We start from the raw sequence: 20,002 nt of genomic DNA on the forward strand, positions 1-20,002 counted from the left end.
ACAAAATAAAAAACAAAATTACTAAAATTGGAAATAACTGTTATTGAAATGAAGGCTTATAAAAATAAATAGAAGTTAAAAACAACTAGTAAAAATGACAAAAAATCAACAAAAACTGAAAATAGCTGAACTAAAGTAACTGAAACTAAAAAATTAAAGATTTCTGAGAAGAAAAAGAAAAAAGTAAAAACAGAAAAATTGGAAATAACTGAACTGAAACTGAAATATAAGCGAATATAAAATAAATAGAAGTTAAAAAACAACTAGTACAAATGACAAAAGTTAACAAAATTACTAACGCTAAAACTGAACTAAAATAACCGAAACAAAAGAATTAAGAAAAAAAATATATAAAAAAATGAATGAAAGCAAAAATGAATTAAAAAAACAACTAAGTTGCTAAAACTGACAAACAACTTGTAACTGAATAAAATTAATAAAAAACTGACATTTCAAAGAAACAAAAATGAATAAAAATAACAAAATACACAACAAAATTATTGAAAGTAAAATTGAAATAAAAGCTTATAAAAATAAATAGAAGTTAAAAACAACTAGTATAAATGACAAAAATCAACTAAATTATTAACGCTAAAGCTAAAATAACTGAAACTAAAATTTATTATAAAAAAAAAAAAACTAAACTAATAAAACAAAACACACTAAACCATCATCATGTTGCATGGTAGTTACATAAACATCAAAGTATACCCTAGTAAACCAAAAACATGTCTTAATGTAGTCCTTAACCTATACTCATGACTTTATTTGTTGTGTCGTGTCGCTTATTCCGCTTTAATGAGACTAATGTTTGGTGTTTTGTGGCCCTCTGCTGCTGACTCTGTGAACTGTGCGGATGTTGTGAACGCGCTGTTGTCATGGACGCGCAGTGACGCGCGTGCGCAGAGACTGACATCAGCAGCGGGGTGATGATGTTCACTGGACGCCTTTGAGATCAATATTGACGCATTTCCAGTCGAAACATCAACATTTATCAGCATGAAATTAACGCGCAAACTGGTTCTGGCTCGAGCTAAAGCATCGGATCTGGAAAGCGTGAAGAAATTAAACTGCTGGTGTGTTTTGTGCTGTTCGTTAGCTGTTAGCCTCATCAAAACAAGACTCATTCTGAGGATTGTTCATTAATTCAGATTTACTTTGATATCTGCAGTCTGATGATATTTGCTGAATAACTCTATTCTCTCATCATTTATTTGTGTTTCAGGGGCTGCAATCTGACAGATGTGAGTTTTCGATTGTTTTCTTCTGTTTGATGTTTAAAAATGAGAAATTAACTTATAATTAGGTTAAAAGTAGATTATAGACTACATTAAGAAATGTTTTTGCTTTACTATGGTATACTTTGATGTTTATGTGAATATCATGCAACATGATGATATTTTTGTTCTGTTATTTAAGTTCTTTTATATTTAATTTTCCCACCTAATTTTTTTGTTTCAGTTATTTTAGTCAGTTTTAGTAATTTTGTTGATTTTTGTCATTTTTACTAGTTGTTTTTTAACTTCTATTTATTTTTGATGAATTTTAATTTCAGTTCAATTATTTCCATTTCTAGTTTAATAATTTTGTCTTTTTTTTTTTTGAGATGTCAGTTTTTTATTCATTTTATTTCAATTAGTGTCAAGTTTTAGCAACTTTGTTTATTTATTTATTTTTATTTCTTTCAGTTATTTAATTTCAGTTTTATAGTTAATTTGGTTGATTTTTGTAATTTTTACTAGTTGTTTTTAAGTTCTTTTTAAGCTTTTAATTTTACTTTCAGTTTAGTTATTTCTAGTTTAAGTAATTTTGTTGTGTTTTTTGTAATTTTATTTATTTTTTAATTAATTGTATTTCAGTTTCAGTTAGTCTTTGCAATTTATTTATTTATTTTTTTAATATTTCATTTTTTTCTTAATTTTTTAGTTTATTCAGTTCAGTTTTAGTTTTTTTTTAGTTCAGTAGTTTCATTTTTGCAGTTTTTTTATTAATTTGTGTTTATTTCTATTTAATTTTTTAGTGTTATTTTAGTTGTTTTAATGTTAGTAATTTTGTTGTTTTCTCTCATTTTTACTAGTTGCTTTTTAACTTCTATTTATTTTTATTACCGTTTATTTCAATTTCACTTATTTCTAGTTATTTTGTCATTTTTATTTAGTTTTTTTAATGTCTTTTTTTAGTTTTTAGTTAGGTTTTTTTTTCATTTATTTTATTTTTTTTATATTTATTTTTTCTTAATTTTTAAATTTGAGTTATTTTAGTTCAGTTTTAGTGTTAATTTTAAATTTGTTAGTACTGTAATATATTTTTTCATTATAAATACATATATATATTTATATATACACACACAAATATTGTAAAAAAAAAATATATATATATATATATATATATATATGATATTCATTCAGTATCCCACTATATATCTCATTATATGTAATTTTTTTCCACAGATCTCCATATTTGTGGAGATTCCTAATATTGAGGTTCTCACACTGAGGTTTGTTTTGATCTTTCTGTCAATAGACTGTAATAAATCAAATTGTATATCTGTGATAACTCAGTGTGTGTGTGTGTGTTGTCAGTGCTAATAAGATCTCCTCTCTGGAGCACATCTCGTCGTGTCAGCATCTGAGCGAGCTCTACCTGAGACGGAACAACATCCCGAGTCTGTCGGAGCTCAAGCATCTGCAGCAGCTGAGATGTCTGAAGGTGCTCTGGTTGGCCGAGAACCCCTGCTGCGACGCCGATCCACACAAATACCGCATGACCGTCATCAGAAACCTGCCCGGACTGCACAAACTGGACAACCAGGGTGAGCACATCAGTCATTAATGGAGAGTTTCTCATGAGATATGAATATTCATGAGTTTGTTCTGTCAGTGGTCACAGAGGAGGAGCTCACACTGGCACTGAAAGAAGGGGAGGAGCTTGTTTCTTCTCCAGGCCCCGCCCCCACCAGCTCAACCAATGGCCTTACAGAAGCTGACTCTGAGACCGATCCTCTGAATTACAGCATGGAGGAAACCAAGTAAGATTTAGCGTTCGTTTGAGCTGCGTTTGACCTGTGGATCCGAACTGAAGTCGTGCTCATGTTTGTGCAGTAAGATTCGAGCTCAGCTGGGGATGAAGCTGCTGCCCAGAGACAAGTTCCCATCGCTGTCGTCCCCGCGAGAGACCGGAGACACACTGAAGAGGAAGGTATGAGCACAAACACAGAGACATGATGTTCACTCATTAAACTACAGCTCAATGTGACCCTGGAGCACATCCCCTGTCTTAAGAAGCAAATACATTGATTTTTCTTTTATGCCAAAAATCATTAGGATATTAAGATCATGTTCCATGAAGATATTTTGTAGATGTCCTACTGTAAATATATCAAAACTTATTTTTTGATTAGTAATATGCATGGCTAAGAACTTAATTTAGACAACTTAAAAGATTATTTTCTCAATGTTTAGATTTTTTTTGCACCCTTAGATTCCAGATTTTAACAAATTAAATTATTAATGCTAAAACTGAAATAAAATAACTGAAACTAAAAAAAATAAGAACACATTGAAATACATACAAAATGAATAAAAAAAAAATAAACAATAAAATAGCTAAAACTAAGACTGAAATAAAATTGATAAAAGAATTGACATTTCAAAAAAAACAAAAGTGAATAAAAATGACAAAATACACAACAAAATGACTAAAACTGAAATTAAAATAAAAGCTTAAATAAATAAGTTAAAACATAACTAGTAAAAATTAAAAATAAATAAATATAATAAATAAATAAATACTAACGCTAAAACTAACTTAAAATAACTGAAAATAAATTAAGCAACATTTTTTTTTAAAAGTGTATAGTAAATTAATACAATTTTTTTTTTAATTGCTAAAACTGACAAAAACTGAAATAAAATTAATAAAAACAATTGACATGGAAAGACGACATGGAAATAACTGAACTGGAATATAAGCTAATATAAAATAAATAGAAGTTAAAAAACAACTAGTAAAAATGACAAAAATCAACAAAATTATTAACACTAAAACTGAAATAAAAATAACTGAAACTAAATCATTAAGAAAAAATTTAAAATATAAAAAAAAAATTAAAACAAATTGCTCAAATTGAAAATAACTAAAAACTGAAATAAAATTGATAAATATTGACATTTAAAAAAAACCCGAAGTGAATAAAAAAAAACACACAACGAAAATTACTAAAACTGGAAATAAATGAACTGAATATAAAAAGCTAATATAAAAACAATAATAAAAACAATGAAAATCAACTAAATTACGAACGCTAAAACCGAACTAAAATAACAAACTGAAGAAAAATTAAGAATTAATTTAAAATAAATGGCTAAAAATAACAATCTAAAAACATTAAGAAAAAACTGAAATAAACAAACATAAATAAAAAATAAAAACAAAATTGCTAAAACTGAAAATAACAAAAAAAAAAGTAATAACTGACATTTGACATTCTGACAAACAAAAAAAAATTAAGAAAAAAAAACTAATAAAACAACAGCATAAAACACAACAAAGCTATATAACTGTTGCATGATATTTACATCAAACATCAAAGTATACCTATTTTGTAAATTTCCTACTGTAAATATCAAAACTTGTACTTGTAAACAAGTAATTTGCATTGCTAAGAACTTATTGAGAAAATCACATTTAAAGTTGTCCAAATCTTTAGATTTTTTTGCACCCTCAGATTGCAGATTTCCAAATAGTTGTATCTCAGCCAAATATTGTCCTATACTAACAAACCATACATCAATGGAAGGCTTATTTATTCAGCTTATTTCAGAAAATTGTGGTTTATGATTGTTATATAACTGTTATACTGCTATATAACGTGTTGTTTGATAGAGTCACACGCTGGAGGCCGTTCTCCTCCTGATGAAGGATCTGGACGTGGAAGAGCTGAAGATCGTTCAGTCGGTGACCGAGAGCAAACTCAGATCACGCAGTCGACGGAGAGAGCGAGAGAAATCTCCCATCTGCTCATAAACACCAGCGGAAAACGCTGACCACGCACTTAAACCAGCAGCTCCAGCTCAGATATTAACATTTCACACTCAAACATCCCCACATCATGAAGAATGCCAATCTGTCACGCTCATGATTGTTACCCAAGTTGCCTTTTCCTGTTCAATCTAAGACGTTCTCCTGTTTCGGAGGAAATGTTTTGCTTTGTAATGATCTAAATGAAGTCTAACGATGTTATGTTGTGCTGAAATAATATATTTGAGAATGTATTTTTCTATGTAAATAAATTCAGATGCACGAGAATATTTATTGTTTCCATTGTTATCCTACAAAACTTTACAGAATGCTGTACATGAGCCAGCTGCAGAAACTGGAATTAAAGGAACAGTTCACCCAAAGCATTGCTCACCGATGGATACTCTGGAGTGAATGGGTGCCGTCAGAATGAGAGTCCAAACAGCTGATAAAAACATCACAATGATTCACAAAACCGCTCCAGTCCATCAGTTAACATCTTGAGAAGACAAAAGCTGAAACAAATCCATCATTAAGACGTTTTTAAGTAAAATGCGAGTCCATAATACATAACGCTTCCTCCAGTGAAAAAGTCCATCTTCTGTTGTCTCTCACATCAAAATCTGCTCAGTTTTGGCTTGTAAACGGCGCTTAATCTGACCACTTTTTCACTGGAGCTTTAATCAGCTCTCATTCTGACGGCACCCATTCACTGCAGAGGACAAAAGCTGAAACAAATCCATCATTAAGATGTTTTAACTAAAATAGTCCACCTCCAGTGAAAAAGTCCATCTCCTGTTGTCTCTCGCATCAAAATCTCCTCAGTTTTGTCTTGTAAACGGCACTTAATCTGACCACTTTTTCACTGGAGGAAGCCTTATTATGGATTATGGACTCGAATTTGAGTTAAAAACATCTTGATGGATTTGTTTGAGCTTTTGTCTTAAGATGTTAACTGACGGACTGGAGTGGTGTGGGTTATTGTGATGTTTTTATCAGCTGTTTGGACCCTCATTCTGACGGCACCCATTCACAAAAGCTGAAACAAATCCATCATTAAGATGTTTTTAACGCAAATATGAGTCCATAATCCATAATAACTCTTCCTCCAGTGAAAAAGTCCATCTCCTGTTGTCTCTCACATCAAAATCTGAGATGTTTTGAACTGTTTTGTCTTGTAAACGGCGCTTAATCTGACCACCTTTTCACTGGAGGAAGCGTTATTATGGATTACAGACTCGTATTGGAGTTAAAAACGTCTTGATGGATTTGTTCCAGTGTTATTGGATTATTGTGATGTTTTTATCAGCTGTTTGGATTCTCATTTTGACGGCACCCATTCACCGCAGAGGACAAAAGCTGAAACAAATCTATCATTAGGATGTTTTAAACCAAAATCTGAGGCCATAATGAATCTAATGAAAACTAATCCATCATTAAGATGTTTTTAACTCAAATACGAGTCCATAATCCATAATAACGCTTCCTCCAGTGAAAAAGTGCATTTCCTGTTGTCTCTCACATCAAAATCTGAGCTGTTTTCAACTGTTTTGTCTTGTAAACGGCGCTTAATCTGACCACCTTTTCACTGGAGGAAGCCTTATTATGGATTATGAACTCGAATTTGAGTTAAAAACATCTTGATGGATTTGTTTGAGCTTTTGTCTTAAGATGTTAACTGATGGACTGGAGTGGTGTGGGTTATTGTGATGTTTTTATCAGCTGTTTGGACCCTCATTCTGACGGCACCCATTCACAAAAGCTAAAACAAATCCATCATTAAGATGTTTTTAACGTCCATAATCCATAATAACATTTCCTCCAGTGAAAAAGTGCATCTCCTGTTGTCTCTCGCATCAAAATCTGAGATGTTTTGAACTGTTTTGTCTTGTAAACGGCGCTTAATCTGACCACCTTTTCACTGGAGGAAGCGTTATTATGGATTACAGACTCGTATTGGAGTTAAAAACGTCTTGATGGATTTGTTCCAGTGTTATTGGATTATTGTGATGTTTTTATCAGCTGTTTGGACTCTCATTTTGACGGCACCCATTCACCGCAGAGGACAAAAGCTGAAACAAATCTATCATTAGGATGTTTTAAACCAAAATCTGAGGCCATAATGAATCTAATGAAAACTAATCCATCATTAAGATGTTTTTAACTCAAATACGAGTCCATAATCCATAATAACGCTTCCTCCTGTGAAAAAGTGCATTTCCTGTTGTCTCTCACATCAAAATCTGAGCTGTTTTGTCTTTTAAACGGTGCTTAATCTGACCACTTTTTCACTGGAGCTTTAATCAGCTCTCATTCTGACGGCACCCATTCACAAAAGCTGAAACAAATCCATCATTAAGATGTTTTTAACGCAAATATGAGTCCATAATCCATAATAACATTTCCTCCAGTGAAGAAGTCCATCTCCTGTTGTCTCTCACATCAAAATCTGAGCTGTTTTCAACTGTTTTGTCTTGTAAACGGCGCTTAATCTGACCACCTTTTCACTGGAGGAAGCGTTATTATGGATTACAGACTCGTATTGGAGTTAAAAACGTCTTGATGGATTTGTTCCAGTGTTATTGGATTATTGTGATGTTTTTATCAGCTGTTTGGACTCTCATTCTGACGGCACCCATTCACTGCAGAGGACAAAAGCTGAAACAAATCTATCATTAGGATGTTTTAAACCAAAATCTGAGGCCATAATGAATCTAATGAAAACTAATCCATCATTAAGATGTTTTTAACTCAAATACGAGTCCATAATCCATAATAACGCTTCCTCCAGTGAAAAAGTGCATTTCCTGTTGTCTCTCACATCAAAATCTGAGCTGTTTTCAACTGTTTTGTGTTGTAAACGGCGCTTAATCTGACCACCTTTTCACTGGAGGAAGCGTTATTATGGATTACAGACTCGTATTGGAGTTAAAAACGTCTTGATGGATTTGTTCCAGTGTTATTGGATTATTGTGATGTTTTTATCAGCTGTTTGGACTCTCATTCTGACGGCACCCATTCACTGCAGAGGACAAAAGCTGAAACAAATCTATCATTAGGATGTTTTAAACCAAAATCTGAGGCCATAATGAATCTAATGAAAACTAATCCATCATTAAGATGTTTTTAACTCAAATACGAGTCCATAATCCATAATAACGCTTCCTCCAGTGAAAAAGTGCATTTCCTGTTGTCTCTCACATCAAAATCTGAGCTGTTTTCAACTGTTTTGTCTTGTAAACGGCGCTTAATCTGACCACCTTTTCACTGGAGGAAGCCTTATTATGGATTATGAACTCGAATTTGAGTTAAAAACATCTTGATGGATTTGTTTGAGCTTTTGTCTTAAGATGTTAACTGATGGACTGGAGTGGTGTGGGTTATTGTGATGTTTTTATCAGCTGTTTGGACCCTCATTCTGACGGCACCCATTCACAAAAGCTAAAACAAATCCATCATTAAGATGTTTTTAACGTCCATAATCCATAATAACATTTCCTCCAGTGAAAAAGTGCATCTCCTGTTGTCTCTCGCATCAAAATCTGAGATGTTTTGAACTGTTTTGTCTTGTAAACGGCGCTTAATCTGACCACCTTTTCACTGGAGGAAGCGTTATTATGGATTACAGACTCGTATTGGAGTTAAAAACGTCTTGATGGATTTGTTCCAGTGTTATTGGATTATTGTGATGTTTTTATCAGCTGTTTGGACTCTCATTTTGACGGCACCCATTCACCGCAGAGGACAAAAGCTGAAACAAATCTATCATTAGGATGTTTTAAACCAAAATCTGAGGCCATAATGAATCTAATGAAAACTAATCCATCATTAAGATGTTTTTAACTCAAATACGAGTCCATAATCCATAATAACGCTTCCTCCAGTGAAAAAGTGCATTTCCTGTTGTCTCTCACATCAAAATCTGAGCTGTTTTCAGCTGTTTTGACTTTTAAACGGTGCTTAATCTGACCACTTTTTCACTGGAGCTTTAATCAGCTCTCATTCTGACGGCACCCATTCACAAAAGCTGAAACAAATCCATCATTAAGATGTTTTTAACGCAAATATGAGTCCATAATCCATAATAACATTTCCTCCAGTGAAAAAGTCCATCTCCTGTTGTCTCTCGCATCAAAATCTGAGATGTTTTGAACTGTTTTGTCTTGTAAACGGCGCTTAATCTGACCACCTTTTTACTGGAGGAAGCGTTATTATGGATTACAGACTCGTATTGGAGTCAAAAACGTCTTGATGGATTTGTTCCAGTGTTATTGGATTATTGTGATGTTTTTATCAGCTGTTTGGACTCTCATTCTGACGGCACCCATTCACTGCAGAGGACAAAAGCTGAAACAAATCTATCATTAAGACGTTTTAAACTAAAATCTGAGGCCATGATGAATCTAATGAAAACTAATCCATCATTAAGATGTTTTTAACTCAAATACGAGTCCATAATCCATAATAACGCTTCCTCCAGTGAAAAAGTGCATTTCCTGTTGTCTCTCACATCAAAATCTGAGCTGTTTTCAGCTGTTTTGTCTTTTAAACGGTGCTTAATCTGACCACTTTTTTCACTGGAGCTTTAATCAGCTCTCATTCTGACGGCACCCATTCACTGCAGAGGACAAAAGTTGAAACAAATCCATCATTAAGATGTTTTAACTAAAATAGTCCACCTCCAGTGAAAAAGTCCATCTCCTGTTGTCTCTCACATCAAAATCTGAGCTGTTTTCAGCTGTTTTGTCTTGTAAACGGTGCTTAATCTGACCACTTTTTCACTGGAGGAAGAGTCATTATGGATTATGGACTCGTATTTGAGTTACAAACATCTTAATGATGGATTTGTTTCAGCTTTTGTCTTGTCAAGATGTTAACTGATGGACCGGAGTGGTGTGGATTACTTGTGAATCATTGTGATGTTTTTATGAGCTGTTTGGACTCTCATTCTGACGGCACCCATTCACTCCAGAGCATCTATTGGTGAGACAGTGATGGAATGGCACATTTCTACAAATCTTTTGTTGTCTGAACTATTCCTGTAAGTGCTGTTTAACCCTGCAACCGCATAAAGTGTCTCTCTTTTCAAATCATTTATGATCTAACGTTGGCAAGGTATTCATCAGAAAGATCAAGTGCTATTCAGCTACATTTAATGAGCTGTGGAGAGCAGTGAGGTTTCCGGGTTTCACTCCACATCGTTTTTCTCCAGGAAGTCAGTCAGAGTGCCGTTATCCACCGGAATCAGCAAATATTCCACTCCATCGGCGCCCTGACGGAAATATAACGCTGTGTAAATAACAACTTCAGTTATTCTGCACGTGAAATGAGTTTAGTCAAGTTCTGACCTTCTTGGTGCGGATGAGTTTGTGGTCTCTGAACTCAGTAAGTTGTGTGCGCAGCGTGATGTCACTGTTCACCAAGAACGACTCACGACAACGCTGGTAGAAGTCCTGGAAAGACAATCCTGAACAAACAACAATTCATTTTAATATGCAGGAGTTTCATAATAAACACATGGGTTGTTGGCATTTTCAGTGCGGGATCAGTGTGATTTTTATATGTTTTTATAAAAGTCTTTTGATGCTAATCAATCAGTTTATTTGATAAAAAACACAAAAATATTATTGCAATTCAAATAAACAGTTTTTATTTTAATATACTTTAAAATATAATTTATTTCTGATGCAAAGCTGAATTTTCAGCATCATTACTCCAGTCTTCAGTGTCACATGATCCTTCAGAAATCATTCCAATATGCTGATTTATTACTTTTATAATCAATGTTGGAAACAGTTAATATTTTTTTTTAGAACCTGTGATACTTTTTCAGGATTCTTTGATGAATGAAAAGTTAAAAAGAACAGCATTTATTCAAAATAGAAATCTTTTCTAACAATATAAGTCTTTTCTATCACATTTGATCAATTTAACACATCCTCGCTCATCCGAATTAAAAGTATTGTTTTCTTGCAAAGAGAGAAAGAAAGAAGAAATGTACTGACCCCAAACTTTGAACGGTAGTGTATATTGTTACAAAAGATTTCTATTTTAAATAAATGCTGTTTTATTTTAAACATTTTATTCATCAAAGAATCACACACAGCACAACTGTTTCCAACATTAATAAAAATTCAGCTTTGCATCACAGGAATAAATTACATTTTAAACTATATTAAAATAAATAAAATAAAAAAAACACTATTTTAAATTGCATTAACATTTCACAATATTAAATTTTTTCCTGTATTTTTAATCAAATAAACGCAGCCTTGATGAGCAGAAAAGCACTAAAAAAGCACTAAAAATCTTACTGATCCCAAACTTTTGAGCAGCAGTGTAATTAATATTGTCATTATTTGAAATGCAGGAAATTGTTAATTTTTTAGTCCTACATGGAACTGTTGTTATAAAAGCTGCAGTGTTATTCGATTTCTAAAATGTTAGTATCACTAAGTTAGTGACCCTTTATATTTTCTCAAAGATCAGATTTCTCACTACATAAATATATGCATTTCTTCAAAAATAGTTTTTCACCCCCCAAAAAAAAGCATTTTTTACTGGCTATTTGTCAACTATCTATAGAAGCCTGTTTCCGCCACTGAATAAAAAATTAAAAAGGTTACTGTGACTTATCTCACAATACAGACTTTTTTTTCTCAGAATTGTGATATAAACTTACATTTGCAAGTTATAAAGTCAGAACTGCATAATATTAACTCACAATTCGAGGAATGAAGTCAGAAATGTGAGACACAAACTACCAAATTCTGTGAACATATCAGTCTTTTTTTGTCCTCAGAGAAAGAACTGGACTTTATATCTCACAATTGTGAGTTTATATCCTGCAATTCTGACTTTATAACATTCTGAGTAAAAAAGTTTGAATTGTAAGATAAAAAGTCGGTAGTTTTTTCAACTACCTATGGAAGCCCGCTTCTACCACTGAATACAATTTTTTTTAAAGTTTATTGCCACTTATCTCACAAGGCTGACTTTTTTTCTCAGAATTGAGAGATATAAACTCACAATTCTGACTTTTCTCAGAACTGTGAGATATAAAAGCACAATATGTTGTTTTCAATCACGTGGTTCTGATGATGCGCCAAATGCAGCTGGAGGGCAGGAAGTTATTTTTCTTCATAGGAATCACTAGCAGAAACTCGAAATGCCTATGTTTTAAGTTATTTATGGAAATTGGTCAAACCTCGAAATTTCATTTCTTATCGTGTATGAATATATGGTGTCCATAAGGAGAAAAACGCAAGAAATTGACTCAAAAACGCAGAGAAAAGTGGCTTGCGGTCAGGAGGAGAGTCAGATAATGCTTGTGTGTGCAAATGCTTAATAAATGATAAAATAATATTAAGATAACAAATATATAAATAGTTACAGGGTGAGACAGTGAGAATTCGCTAAATACCACACTGTAAATAAGACTTTATATATGCGATTGATTACAACGGAACCTTGTGAGATTGTCATAAATTGAAGTGAGTGACAGCCTTTTAGTGACTATGGAAGAAATATTTGCTGGATTTACGTGCTGCTAACAGGACCAACAGCCAAAACCCTGTCCAGCAGTAGTTTCAGGAGTGACATATATCCTGCATCCTTTATATAAATGTGGGAATCACTTTTGAAATTGTTTGCAATCAGGCTTACTTCGCTTATATTTACAGCATCGATGGCAGGCAACTATTTCAATTTGGTCGAAAAAATCGTCTTCATAACATAACGATCACATCCAACACATGTTGTGATTTTCTGTACCTTTCTCTTGTGATAGCGTCCAAACCAATACAGTACAGACTTTCCTCCATCTCATCCGTTCTGCTTTTTGAGTCATGCACGTAAAAACGAAACTTTTATTTAAATTCTGAACTGATTCTAGCAGAAAGCGAGCAAATATCGCTTTCATATAGTCACTAAAAAGCTGTCACTCACTTCAGTTTATTGCAATATCCGTTAAGCTCTCGAAACTACAAATATACGTCGTGTCTACTTGTGTCGTTTAGTAAATTCTCACCGTCTCACGCTGTATCTAGTTATAAATTTCTTAATTAATATCTTAACATATTATTATGTCTTTTCTTAACCATTTGCACACACAAGAATTATCCAGCTCTCCTCCTGACCGCAGACGAAGGTTTACAAGCGATTTTTAGTCAATTTCTTGATTTTCATACAATGATAAAAGCTCTGTGTGGTTTCTCGGTTTGACCGATTTTGAGCGCCTATAAACAACGGAAAACATAGGCATTGTAAGTTTCTGCTACTGATTCCTACGGAGTAAAATTACTTCCTGCCCTCCATCTGCATTTCGCGCCACAGCAGTGACGTCATGTGCAAACAACCTATTGCGAGTTATAAAGTCAGAATTGTGGGATATAAACTCACAATTGCGAGAAAGTCAGAATTGCAAGATATATATCCCACAATCCTGACTTTATAACTTTATAATTTTGTGTTTAAAGCTCAGTTCTGAGTAAAAAAAAAAGTCAGAATTGCAAGATACAAAGTCGCAATTGCAAGAAAAAAGTCAGATTTGGGAATTTATATCTTGCAATTCTGACTCTCGCAATTTAGAGTTTATATCCCCCGATTCTGACTTTATAAATCGCAATTGCGCGTTTATATCTCACAGTTTTGAGAAAGTCAGAATTGCAAGATATATATCCCACAATCCTGACTTTATAATTTTGTGTTTATAGCTCAGTTATGAATAAAAAAAAAGTCAGAATTGCAAGATACAAAGTCGCAATTGCAAGTAAAAAGTCAGATTTGGGAATTTATATCTTGCAATTCTGACTTTTTTCTCACAATTGCGAGTTTACGACTTCAGTCAGAATTGTGAGATGAAAAGTTGCAATTACCTTTATTTTTTCTTCAGTGGCGGAAATGGACTTCCATAACTACCCAGATTCAGTGTGTTACCTGTATATGCAGGATTGTCCTTGTTCTCCAGCTGAAACTCTGCCAGTAATCTGAAGATTCCCCTGTAAATCACACAGACACACATCAGACACACACACTGATGAAAGTAAATGCATTAGTTTTTACATGTGTGTGTGTGTGTTACCTGGCGTTGGGCGTGAGGCTGCGCAGCACGTGTGTGAGTGAGCTGAGGGCCAGCGCTCCGGTCTGCTGCACCAGCAGTGAGTTCTCGTACGACGTCTCCTCGGTGTACGGCATATACGTGGTGGTTTCGTACCACAGCCAGTTGAACATGCTCATCTTGGCTTGATCCCAGACTGAGCAAACACACACAAGGAGAACATGATCAGACCGTAATATGAGTGATCAGCATCATCTAGAGCTGGAGCGTGAGACTGACTGAGTGGAGCGTTGATGTGGTCAATGGAGGCCAGCAGGTGCATGTTGGGAAGCGCCGCCAGCTGCCCCAGAGCCTGCTGGTTCCTGTCGCCCCTCAGCATGGGCCCGTCGATGTTATTGATGATCAGGAAGACGTGATTGGTCGGGTCTGGAAGACAAACGCGCGGTTTACAGACAATGGAGACGACAGGAGATGAGCTGAGAGACATCAGCTTTACCTTCTCTGAGAGTTTTGATGATGAAGTCGATCTGGTCTGCAGGATTACGGAAGGTTCCCTCGTGTCCAAACACGTCACAGGTGAGGGAATTCAGGATCTGTCGGATTACAGCAGGATTCAGACCATGTCAGTCAGATTAAAGATGTTATTGAGCATTTTAAGAGATGGATGATAAAACAGCAGCTCATGCTCAAAATAAACACTTAAGAGTTATTGTTTATAGTTACAGTCATCATTATGCTTTTTGTTGTCATTGTTTGTTATCGTTATATTCATTTTTACAGTTGTTATTGTTATGGCTTCAGTCATTGTGATGTTTATCAGCTACTGTTATAGTTAGATTATCATTATAGTAGTGGTGGGCCGTTATCGGCGTTAACGTGCTGCATTAACGTGAGACTCTTATCGGGCGATAAAAAAAAATATTGGCGTTAATCTATTCTCAAAGTTGGGTTGGGAGCTGGGTCTAAACTATGCAAGATATGATGACTTTCACCTTGATATGTTAGCGCAGATGACGTATACCAAGTCGAATTGCACTGTAGGAGGCGACTTCTGTGAAATTACCTCATCAAATGAGACGTGCAAACATGGATGTAGTTATGAAGCCGCTTCAGGGCAGGTGCGAGCATTGCTAGACCCTTTTTACGTAAATAAAAGCTTTTTTTCCACAATGATGCCTCTTGTACATCGACTTATTATCTTTTGTTTCTTCACTGTATGAAAATGAAGCAGCAAACAAACCGATTTGAGGGTCATACTGGGGAAGAAGCCATTGACCACCACATGATCGTAGTCAGACAGCATGGATGTGCGGAACTTCTCCAGCAAGAGCTTCTTGGAGCCCAAACCGAAGATCAAGATGTTAAAGCCCATGCTGAAATATTCATGAACAGAGAAAAACAAGATGAATATGTGCGTCTTCATCATCCTAGATTACAAACTCTCTCTCACACACACTCAACTGCAAATGCAGCATCCACTGGTTGAAGTTCTTCTGGTGTTTTGCGTTGAGCTGTTTAATTTCTTCTGCAAATCGTGGCGGGTTGTCACCCAACAGGCTGAGCAGAGTTTCCTATAAAACACAATGGAGCTCCTCCGTTAGATCTCACATAGATGCCACAATCACAGACGGATGAAGATCACTCACTCGGTCCAGTTTGGGCGTCTGGAGTTTCTGGAGGGTCCGATCGGACGTCAGAACCTTCGAGCTGCTGTGAGCTTCAAAATACTCCTCCACCAGATCAGACTGCAGGAGAACATTCACACAACAACAGAGACTTTCAGAGCTAGACTTTATATTTTCTGAAGGTAAAACAGTCACAAACTCTTTCTGCACTGCTTTCAGGCTCATCTGAGTCCTCATGCAGATGGTCTGAAAGTCAAAGGAGAGTCTCACCTCTGCTGCTTTCTTGCTCTTCTTATTGGGCGTCTTATAGAGGGCAGCAGCTGATGTGTTTTTACTGGGTGTTTTGGGCTGGATATCCTTCTTCCCCTCCTGTTCTTCAGCATCATCATCATCATCCTCAGAGTTTGAGGGGGAGAAATCGCTCTCGCTGTCTGAACGCAGGTTCGGAGCTGCACCACAATTACACATTAATAGACGAAACTGATAAATTTAAAGTGATATTACATTTAATTTACTTTTTTCTATTGTTATGAATCAAATATTTTTGTATTACTATTAATACATTATTAATAATTGATTTTATCATTATAATACTTTTATTTACAAGCCTAAATGCACATTTTTAGGTACTTTATGTGCATTTAATGTCACATGTAAAGTGAACTTTATTTGCCAGTTATTTAGCTATTATTCTTTTAAATTTTGTTGCTATTTATTTATTGTTGGACGAAGAAAAATGTATATTTACTTTTTTTCTATTGTCATTAATCTAATCATATTTTTGCATTAATATTTATATATTATGAATAATTTATTATAATTGGATAATTACACAAATATAAATGAGAAGTGAACTTTATTTGTCAGTTATTTAGCTATTATTCTGTTAAATTTTGTTACCATTTATTTTTGGACAAAGAAAAATGAACATTTATGTACTTTTTTCTATCGTCATAAATCTAATGTTTTTACATTAATATTAACACATTAATAATTTGTTATAATTTAATAATTACACAAATGTTGATTTGTTAATTGTATTACTTTTATTATACTTTTATTATTGTATTAAATTTATTCTCAAATTTAACATGAACTTTATTTGCAAGTTATTTCTATCATTCTTATTAATTTTGTTACTATTTATTTCTTTTTGGAAGAAGACAAATTTAATTATTTACTTTTTTCTATGGTCATAAATCTATTATTTTTGGACTAATATTAACACAATAATAATTTATTATATATAATTGATATTGAATTGATAATTACACGAATATTAATTTGTTAATATAATACTTTTTTTGCAAGTGCATAATTTTAGGTAATTTATGTGCATTTATTCTCTATTTTGGAAGCATTTATTCTATTTTTGGAAGAAAGAAAATTAACATTTATTTACTTTTTTCTATTGTCAATTCTAATCATATTTTTGCATTAATATTAATACATTATTAATAATTTAATAATTACACAAATATGAATTTGTTAATTATAATACTTTTATTTGCAAGCCTAAATGCAAAAAAAGGCTATTATTCTTTTACATTGTTACCATTTATTTATTTATTTATTAATTACTTTTTTCTATTGTTATAAATCGAATATATTTTGCATTCATATTAATATTAATACATTATTACAAATTTGTCATAATTTATCAATTAAAGAAATTAAAGTTAACTTTATTTGCCTATTCAGCCATTATTCTTTTAAATTTGCTTAGTATTTATTTATTATTGAAAGGAGATAAATAAAATGTTTACTTGTTTCTACTCTAATAAATATAATACTTTTACATTAAAATGAATACAGGATAATAATTTGTTATAACTTAATAACTACACAAATAATGATTTGTTAATTATAACACTTTTATTTGTAAATGTATAATGTTCATGTAATTTACATGCATTTATTCTAGAATTTTATTTGCCAGTTATTTAGCTGTTATTTGTTTAAATTTATTTATTTTTGTAAGAATTTTTTTTTTACTTTTTCGTACTGTCATAAACCTAATATTTTTGCATTTATGTGCATTTTTAATAAGAAGACTTTTATTAGTAAATGTACAATGTTTATGTGATCTATGTGCATTTATTCTGCAATTTAACGTAAACATTATTTGTATATTTAAATATTATTCTATTAATTTGTTAGCATTTATTTATTTATGAAAGAAAGAAATATTGTATTATATTGTCTATACTGTCTTACTGCAAAACATAAATTAAACAAAACCCGAACGAACCTGAGAGTCTCTTGCGCAGTCGGTGTGGCGTCGTTGAGATGAACTGCACTTTCTTTCCCTGAGCAGACGATATATATATACACACATCTGTGAGTAAAACACAACCTCATGTAAACATGTATATTGTTTTGGCACAGAAACACGTGAGTTCACCTTCTGAGGGGTTTTGTTCTGATTGGCTGATTCTGTAACAGACAAACAGAGAAAACCAGAGTCAGTCTTTAAACTGAAAAAGAGAGAAGAAAACAAAGCACAGGATCAGGACGGACTTTTAGCGGCGCGTGTCGGGCTGGACGACTCCTCGTTTGTGTCCGATGTGCAGAAGGTCACGTTCTTCCCAGGCGTTCGGGCCAATTCAGATGCTACACAAACACACATCACAGTCAACATCTACAACTCGCTCAGAAATATGAATATTTAATGTGTATGCTACTTATAACGCAGCCTGTGAAACTCACCTATCTGAGCCATTTTATTGCCCCGTTTGATGGTCTGAAACGAGAAGACAGACGATCCTGCGGTGATGGTGCCATTTTCACTCTCATCTGGGAAACAATCAACCAATGAGAAGTTAGAATTACAACAGAATGGAGGACATCATGATTCACGCTGTCTGTGAAAACAGTGCATTATCTGTTTGTGGTCACCTTGTGATCCGGTGCACAGAGCCTCCACATAGTTCTGCTCATTCCACACTTCGTCATCATCTTCATCATCCTCATCCTCTGATCGTTTGGATTTCTGGGGGGATTTTAGGGTCACTAGTGTCTGTATGGATCCATTAGTTGCTTTTACATCTAGATTTATAATGCAAAATGTCACATTTTTATCAATAATCAGTTACTATCCATAACACTGACATTACACACACAAACACACACACACACACACACACACACACACACATATAAGAAAAAATAAATAAACAATAAAAAAATTATACAGTATTTTTTACATTTTTAACGAATTAACTAAAATATAAATTAAATATAACATGTATGCATGCATGTACAAAATAAAATATAGCAATAAATAAATATATAAATACACATCTAAACAAGATAGATAGATAGATATAAGGATAATATATATCAAATAAATATGAAGTATAACATTATTAAACTAACTCAAATAAATAGATCAATAAATAAATATATAAGCAAAATATATAAAACTATATATATATATATATATATATATATATAGTTTTATATATTTATAAATATATATAAAAAATATATAAATATAAATAATGTATATTATGTGTGTGTGTATATATATATATATATATATATATATATATATATATAAATATATAACAATAAATAAATAAACATTAATAAAATAACTAAAATAGATCAATAAGCAAAAATAAACATTTAAAAATGTATTAAAATTACTGAAAAATTAACATACACCAAGTAAAACTATATATATTAATAAATATAAATACACAACTAAACAAGATAGATGACAAATATATATATGTATATCAACAAACAACATATATATGTGTATATATATATATATATATATATATATATATATACATATATAGTTACAGTAATATAGTTTGTACATTTTGCAATGCATGTGTGTGTGTATGTATATGTATAACCAAATATAAATAATGTATTAAAATTTATTAAAAAATTAATTTATACCAAGTAAAAATAAATATAATAATACATAAATATAAATACACAACTAAACAAGATAGATAGATAGTTTATTAATGTTATACTCTTTTTTTTTTATCTATCTATCTAACTAAAATAAATACACACACAGACATACATCTGGTACCATAGTACTACTACCACAGTATTACAGAAATGACTGTTTATGTCGTAATTTATAGTTTAAAAGTTAAACCAAAGTTAAATGAGTGCCTTTAAAGTTGTATTTAAACACACCAACGCCGATCCTATAACGATAATAATATTAAAACTGAGGAGAAACGCTTGTACCTTGCTGTTTCTCTACAATATGATCCAAAACATCTTCATCAGCCACGAAGCGAACCTCTAACGGCGGTTTCTGCGTCAT

General features: G+C 32.9%; 2 protein-coding genes across 2 annotated transcripts; one reads left to right on the top strand and one right to left on the bottom strand.

Annotated features, from left to right (window-relative positions):
* The first annotated feature begins 910 nt into the window (after nucleotides 1-910).
* On the top strand, nucleotides 911-5,307 carry LOC141294198 (cilia- and flagella-associated protein 410-like). Its single transcript, XM_073826285.1, has 7 exons — nucleotides 911-1,076; nucleotides 1,226-1,244; nucleotides 2,451-2,497; nucleotides 2,583-2,812; nucleotides 2,881-3,028; nucleotides 3,102-3,198; nucleotides 4,885-5,307. Exons 1-7 carry the CDS (start codon nucleotides 1,000-1,002, stop codon nucleotides 5,023-5,025), a joined length of 759 nt encoding a protein of 252 aa, XP_073682386.1. The 5' UTR covers nucleotides 911-999; the 3' UTR covers nucleotides 5,026-5,307.
* A 2,579-nt stretch (nucleotides 5,308-7,886) lies between these two features.
* Nucleotides 7,887-20,002, bottom strand: LOC141293747 (origin recognition complex subunit 2-like). The gene is made up of 16 exons (XM_073825803.1): nucleotides 19,924-20,002; nucleotides 18,601-18,750; nucleotides 18,412-18,498; nucleotides 18,223-18,315; nucleotides 18,107-18,138; nucleotides 17,954-18,011; nucleotides 15,973-16,151; nucleotides 15,724-15,822; nucleotides 15,539-15,648; nucleotides 15,318-15,450; nucleotides 14,574-14,670; nucleotides 14,357-14,503; nucleotides 14,102-14,273; nucleotides 13,957-14,018; nucleotides 10,368-10,486; nucleotides 7,887-10,291 (listed from the first exon to the last, which is right to left on the bottom strand). Exons 1-16 carry the CDS (start codon nucleotides 20,000-20,002, stop codon nucleotides 10,208-10,210), a joined length of 1,701 nt encoding a protein of 566 aa, XP_073681904.1. The 3' UTR covers nucleotides 7,887-10,207.

The sequence above is a fragment of the Garra rufa genome, chromosome 20 (assembly GCF_049309525.1).
Source record: "Garra rufa chromosome 20, GarRuf1.0, whole genome shotgun sequence".
NCBI lineage: Eukaryota > Metazoa > Chordata > Actinopteri > Cypriniformes > Cyprinidae > Garra > Garra rufa.